The sequence below is a fragment of the Epinephelus lanceolatus genome, chromosome 1 (assembly GCF_041903045.1).
Source record: "Epinephelus lanceolatus isolate andai-2023 chromosome 1, ASM4190304v1, whole genome shotgun sequence".
In the NCBI taxonomy this organism is placed as follows: domain Eukaryota; kingdom Metazoa; phylum Chordata; class Actinopteri; order Perciformes; family Serranidae; genus Epinephelus; species Epinephelus lanceolatus.
Genome location: NC_135734.1, coordinates 44,462,884 through 44,470,234, shown reverse-complemented (window position 1 = coordinate 44,470,234; position 7,351 = coordinate 44,462,884). Strand labels below are relative to the sequence as shown.

Sequence of the window (7,351 nt, the reverse complement as noted above, 5' to 3'; positions counted from 1 at the left end):
GTAAATAAGGTGTGGGTGGTAGGCTCTATAACTGGGTGATGGACTTCTTATTAGACAGGATAATAGAGGTCAGGGTGGGTACAGAGTACTCAAAGTTATATAAAGTTGAAAATGGAACCCCGCAAGGCAGTGTTTGCAGTCTACTACTATTCAATATAATGATTAATGACATCATTGAAAAAGTTGAAAGAAATGTAGGGAAGTCCTTATATGCAGATGACGGGGCCTGTGGAACAGTGGGCAAACGACTGGGGCTTTACGATGTCTGCTGCATAGACACAAGTGATATGCATAAAGACATGACTGTAAAATGATATGGTCAAACACTTGAGCAGGTCAAGGTAGTTCAATTCCTAGGGGTGATATCTGATGAAAAGCTGACCTGGAAACAGCATATTAACAAAGTCACAGAGAAATGTAAGAAGATTAATAACCTCTTAAGATGTCTGTCAGGAAGGGACTGGGGAGCTACCAGAACAGCACTATTAAAAGTATATAAAGCATTAATGAGATCAGTATTGGACTATGGATGTATAGCATATATGTCAGCAGCAGACAACCACCTGAATAGAATGGAGGTGGAGCAGGCACAGGCATTAAGGGTCTGCAGTGGAGCCTTTAGAACCTCCCCAGTGGCCGCCATGCAAGTGGAGATAGGAGAACAACCATAAAGAAGAATAAGAAGATCTCCAATAATGTTAACATATTGGGTCGATCTTCAGGGACACTGTAGCTCACACCCTGCTAAAGCAATCTTAGAGGATCGTTGAGAACACAATGAAAGTAGGTGTTTCAGTTTTGGATGGGTAGGAAATGCTAAAGCAGAGAGCCTTGGTCTGTGCAACATAGCATATAGCCCAACAGTCCCATATCCACACATCCCTCCATGGTTATTTGTGACTCCTACTGTTGATTTGAATATATGACAAGAGCTTAAAAGGAATTCAAAGCAAACACAGGCTGAGAGGATTGTAGATGTGTACACAGAACAGCATTTTAATGATAAAACTAGGATTTTAACTGACGGCTCAAAAGACCCTGAGACCGGAGGGACAGCAGCTGCCATCTACATTCCAACATGTAAAATAACCATTAAGAAAAGAACCCCTGATCATCTGTCAGTACATACAGTTGAGCTCCTAGCTATTATTACAGTGATGCAGTGGATAGAGGAAAACAGCATTAGAAAAGCAGTCATCGCATCAGATAGCTGGGCAGCACTCACTAGCATTGAATCTGTTAAGTCCTGCAGGCTAGATCTGGGTTTCAAATTCATCACTTCATTTACAGAATGTTCAATAAGGGCATGACCGTCTGCTTTGTTTGGGTTCCTGCTCATGCAGGAGTAGAAGGAAACGAGGATGCAGATATTTTGGCAAAGCAAGCACTTAAATCAACAGCAGTCAATATGGAAGTTCCTTTAAGTGAAGCTGAAGGCAAAACATTTATCAAAAAACAGATGAACAAAATACGGCAGGAGTACTGGGAACTGAATGAAAGTGGGAGGCATTTGTTCAACATCCAAAAACACGTTGGTTTGGGAAGAAGGCTGAGCGGGTGCCGGAAAGAGGAGACGGTCATCACCCGTCTAAGGATAGGGCACACTGGGCTTAACCAGTCATTGTGGAGGACAGGGAGACATTCAACTGGTCTCTGCGCAAAATGTAGTTGTCCAGAAACTGTGCAACATGTGTTGCTTGAGTGCAGGTGTTATTTGGAGTAGAGGAAGAACCTGGCAGCAACACTGGAAGAAGCTAAGTTTTAACTCAGCATAGGAAACCTCATTGGGGCAGAAGCAGAGGGCAAAACATCTAAGCATGTAATGAAATATCTAAGAGACACTGGATTAATGGAGAGGATATAGAACTTTGTATTTCTCTTTACCTTTTTTGGTGTTGTTTGTTTTGTTTTGTTTTGTTTTGTTTTGTTTTGACCGCCACGCTCCTGTTCCACACTCCAGTCCGGTAGGTGGCGCTAGTGCACCTGATAAGCTGGTTGCCAACCGCCATCAAATCGGAAGAAGAAGAAGACGAAGAACAAGAAGCAGCAAACAAAACAAAGGCGCCAGTCGCGTTTCCCAAATGAGTGAGTTCACTTCAGGAGGTTAATCTATGAGTTAAACCTCGAGCCACATTTACTGTAGCCTACATTAGACAACAATGTGTTCAGTTGAGTCTTTGAGAGAGTTTGTCAACGAGCGACTAACTGCTGCTGCTGAAGAAATATTGGGAGTTTTTCAAAGAAGCATCGTCGAGTACGAGGAAGAGATCGATCGTCAGCGCAGACTGTTGGATATCGTTTTGAAGCCTGAAATAAAGTTACACAGGACAGGTGGGTGAAAGCTAATTGAAGTAATTTACTGGCATGTGTGTATATTTGCTGTAGCATGACATTAGTATGCTGTTGGTGTTGTTGTGTGTCCCTCCAGAGCTCCCACAGCAACATGTGTGTAAGGAGGAGGAGGTTGTCCCTGAGCAGCAGCTCTGTATTGAGGAGAGGAAGTCCAGTGTGGACCAAGAGGAGCCAGAGCCTCCAGAGATTAAAGAGGAAGAGGAGGAAGTGTGCAGCAGTCAGGAGGGAGAGCAGCTTGTAGTGAAGCAGGAGACTGATGGCTTTATGTTGACTCCTGCTGATGAGGAAAGTGAGCAGAGTGAAGATCAGACTCTGGACTTCATTCATGATGACACTCAAAGTGCAGCAGAGAAAGAGTCTGTATTTAAAATGCCAGTTATAAGCTCTGTGATATCAGAAGCAACCAGTGAGCACCAGCTGCTCTGTCACAACTCTCATGTAGCTGAGCACCAAGATGAGGAAGAATACCAGCATGGAGACTCAGGATCAACTAGAAACACAGAGCTTCAAGCAGAGAAAAGACATCATGAAAGTGAAATGAACAGTAACAGTCCACACACCTCTGCTGTGATAAACTTAAATTCAGGTAAAAAGCCTTTAAAATGTGACATATGTGGGAAAGTTTTTCAGTTCAAGTCAAAATTGCAGAGACACCTGAACAGCCACACAGCTGAGAAGCTGTTTTCTTGCAAAACATGTGGGAAAGTTTTTGAGTGCAAGTCAGAATTGCAGACACACCTGAACAGCCACACAGATGAGAAGCTGTTTTCTTGCAAAACATGTGGGAAAAGATTCAATGAGAAGTCAGGATTGAAAAGGCATTGTAGAATCCACACAGGTGAGAAGCCACATACTTGTGACGTATGTGGGAGAGCTTTCGGACATAATAGTGTCTTGTTAGCCCACATGAGGACTCACACAGGTGAGAAGCCACATACTTGTGACGTATGTGGGAGAGCTTTCGGACGTAATGGTGTCTTGTTAGTCCACATGAGGACTCACACAGGTGAGAAGCCATATACTTGTAACGTATGTGGGAAAGCTTTCGGACATAATGATGTCTTGTTAGCCCACATGAGGACTCACACAGGTGAGAAGCCGTATACTTGTAACGTATGTGGGAAAGCTTTTGGACGTAATGGTGACTTGTTAGTTCACATGAGGACTCACACAGGTGAGAAGCCGTATACTTGCAAAACATGTGGGAAACACTTCAGATGTAGGAGTAACTTGACAGTCCACATGAGAACGCACACAGGTGTAAAGGTGCATGACTTGAGCACAGAGGTTCCAGTTGAAGTCACACATGTACAGGAGAGAGACTGTTTACATGCAAAACATGTGGCAGAGCTTTCAGAAGCCTGTTCCATAAAGCATGCTAAGAAAAGTGGGGAGTGAAGTCCAAATCCTGAATTTGTGAATTTGTGAAATTATTAGAATCATCTTCAGTGGATATCCCTCCATATAATGTAACATAATGGCAAATTCATTTTCTGCAGGTGGCGTCTTAATGTAGCTTTAATATGCGTCGATGTGTGACAATGTTTGTTTACCATCAGGTGTGTTTTGTCATGTTCTCCCTCAGTTTGTCTCTCTCTTCCTGTGTGCCAATTATGTTTACATAGAGTTTGAATCTGATGTTTGAAAAACGGCGGGCAAGTGGGGAAAGAAAAAGAAAATTCTTCATGATGAGTCCTTGAAAAGTCATGAAAAGGTTTGGAAATATTGTCCATGAAAATGTGAGCGGAACCTGTAATTAAAAGTATGAGTGATTTTGCAGTGAGCACAGTAATAAACTGATCCCAGAAGATTTGTCCTGTTGCTGTGATCTTTTGTCAGGGTGTCTACAGGTCCTTCAAAATGTCTTAGATTAACGAGCAAGTCATAGAGGAATTTATTGTGGATAAAAGCTTAGCATGTATGAATGATGGGAGAGGTACCAGGTATAATAGTGTGCAAAACACAGAAAGTGCAATTGATTTAACATTTGTATCAGAAGAAGTCGCTGGTGTTATCACATGGAAGGTGTTAAGTAAATCAACAATAGGTCGTGATCATTACCCTGTAATAATTAAGACTGGAGTAGTAGTTCACCAAGATGAGGATCTAAGACTACCAAGATGGAAATTAGATAAAGCAAATTGTGAGGTGCATCAAAAGCTATGTAAGGATAAATGTGAGCTGTTAAACAAAGAAGATTTCTCAGATTTGGATGAATTCAATAACAAGCTGGTAGCAGTCATAGTACAAGCAGCAGTGGAAAGTATACCAAGGGGTGCTGGGAGCAGAGGTAAAAAGACTGTGCCATGGTGGGATGCAAACTGTAGGGAGGCTGTTAAAAGAAGAAACAGGGCTTTCAGGCAGTTAAAAAAGCATCATTCACTGGAAACTCTAAATAACTATAAAAGGTTACAGGCAGTTGTCCAGAGGACCATAAGAGCAACTGAACATGAATACTGGAGGTAATATTGTAATAAAATTGTAAGAGAGACGTCATCATCTGATGTATGGGGGATGATTAGATGAATGAGCAGAATCAAGAGACATTATACAATTCCAGTATTAATTAGTGGCAATAAAACAGCAGTCAGTAATAGGGATAAAAGTGAACTTTTGGCAGAAACATTAGTGAAAGTACACAATTCAGATAATTTATCAGTCAGAGCCAGACAGTGCAGGGACAACACTCTTGCCATGAGTCCAGATGTGAATGTACAGAGAACCACCCCAATAGATGATTTAGATATACCCTTTAATTTATTTGAGTTAAGGAGGGCACTCTTAAAGGCACAGCAATCATCTCCAGGAAAGGACAGTATCTGTTATAGTATGCTAGCCCACATGGAAGATAGTGCACTTAAAGTATTCTTAAGACTATTCAACAGGGTCTGGCAAACTGGCAAAATACCAGTAGCATGAAAACGAGTGACCATAGTGCCAATAGTAAAGCCTGGGAAAGATCCATCAGACCCATCAAGTTACAGACCAATAGCACTCACATCACAGTTAGGGAAAACTATGGAGCGTATGGTGACAGGCAGACTAACTTTCTTGGTTGAAAGTAAAAATTTATATTCAGCATATCAAAGTGGGTTTGGTAAAGGGAGGAACACCATGGATTCAATATTATGCCTGGAGTCAGAAATCAAAAAAGCTCAAACAAATGGGGAGATGGTGATAGCCTTCTTTTTTGATGTTGAAAAAGCATACGACATGTTGTGGAAGGAGGGACTGCTGTTCAAGTGAAGTAAATAAGGTGTGGGTGGTAGGCTCTATAACTGGGTGATGGACTTCTTATTAGACAGGATAATAGAGGTCAGGGTGGGTACAGAGTACTCAAAGTTATATAAAGTTGAAAATGGAACCCCGCAAGGCAGTGTTTGCAGTCCACTACTATTCAATATAATGATTAATCAGAATCAGAATCAGAAATACTTTATTGATTCCAGAGGGGAAATTATTCATGTTACAGGTCCTCTTTGCAAGAGAGGAAAGATTCGTGAAAATATAAGAAATGTAAACAATAGTATTTACAAATATATAGTTAAATAAACAGGAATTATTAACAAAAATAAACATAAATATATATATATACAGTACCGGCCAAAAGTTTGGACACACCTTCTCATTCAATGCGTTTTCTTTATTTTCATGACTATTTACATTGTAGATTCTCACTGAAGGCATCAAAACTATGAATGAACACATGTGGAGTTATGTACTTAACAAAAAAAGGTGAAATAACTGAAAACATGTTTTATATTCTAGTTTCTTCAAAATAGCCACCCTTTGCTCTGATTACTGCTTTGCACACTCTTGGCATTCTCTCCATGAGCTTCAAGAGGTAGTCACCTGAAATGGTTTTCTAACAGTCTTGAAGGAGTTCCCAGAGGTGTTTAGCACTTGTTGGCCCCTTTGCCTTCACTCTGCGGTCCAGCTCACCCCAAACCATCTCGATTGGGTTCAGGTCCGGTGACTGTGGAGGCCAGGTCATCTGCCGCAGCACTCCATCACTCTCCTTCTTGGTCAAATAGCCCTTACACAGCCTGGAGGTGTGTTTGGGGTCATTGTCCTGTTGAAAAATAAATGATCGTCCAACTAAACGCAACCCGGATGGGATGGCATGTCGCTGCAGGATGCTGTGGTAGCCATGCTGGTTCAGTGTGCCTTCAATTTTGAATAAATCCCCAACAGTGTCACCAGCAAAACACCCCCACACCATCACACCTCCTCCTCCATGCTTCATAGTGGGAACCAGGCATGTGGAATCCATCCGTTCACCTTTTCTGCGTCTCACAAAGACACGGCGGTTGGAACCAAAGATCTCAAATTTGGACTCATCAGACCAAAGCACAGATTTCCACTGGTCTAATGTCCATTCCTTGTGTTTCTTGGCCCAAACAAATCTCTTCTGCTTGTTGCCTCTCCTTAGCAGTGGTTTCCTAGCAGCTATTTGACCATGAAGGCCTGATTCGCGCAGTCTCCTCTTAACAGTTGTTCTAGAGATGGGTCTGCTGCTAGAACTCTGTGTGGCATTCATCTGGTCTCTGATCTGAGCTGCTGTTAACTTGCGATTTCTGAGGCTGGTGACTCGGATGAACTTATCCTCAGAAGCAGAGGTGACTCTTGGTCTTCCTTTCCTGGGTCGGTCCTCATATGTACCAGTTTCGTTGTAGCGCTTGATGGTTTTTGCGACTCCACTTGGGGACACATTTAAAGTTTTTGCAATTTTCCGGACTGACTGACCTTCATTTCTTAAAGTAATGATGGCCACTCGTTGTTCTTTAGTTAGCTGACTGGTTCTTGCCATAATATGAATTTTAACAGTTGTCCAATAGGGCTGTCGGCTGTGTATTAACCTGACTTCTGCACAACACAACTGATGGTCCCAACCCCATTGATAAAGCAAGAAATTCCACTAATTAACCCTGATAAGGCACACCTGTGAAGTGGAAACCATTTCAGGTGACTACCTCTTGAAGCTCATCGAAAGAATGCC

At 42.0% G+C, this 7,351-nt stretch overlaps 1 protein-coding gene across 1 annotated transcript; it reads left to right on the top strand.

Annotated features, from left to right (window-relative positions):
• The first annotated feature begins 1,859 nt into the window (after positions 1-1,859).
• Positions 1,860-4,162, top strand: LOC144464382 (uncharacterized). Its single transcript, XM_078171158.1, has 2 exons — positions 1,860-2,331; positions 2,429-4,162. Exons 1-2 carry the CDS (start codon positions 2,160-2,162, stop codon positions 3,748-3,750), a joined length of 1,494 nt encoding a protein of 497 aa, XP_078027284.1. The 5' UTR covers positions 1,860-2,159; the 3' UTR covers positions 3,751-4,162.
• The last annotated feature ends 3,189 nt before the right edge of the window (positions 4,163-7,351 follow it).

Coding starts and splice junctions, on each gene's coding strand:
- LOC144464382 (XM_078171158.1), top strand. CDS start 2,160: ATGTGTTCAGTTGAGTCTTTGAGAGAGTTTGTCAACGAGCGACTAACT. Junction 2,332..2,428: donor AATAAAGTTACACAGGACAG/GTGGGTGAAAGC, acceptor GTGTCCCTCCAG/AGCTCCCACAGCAACATGTG.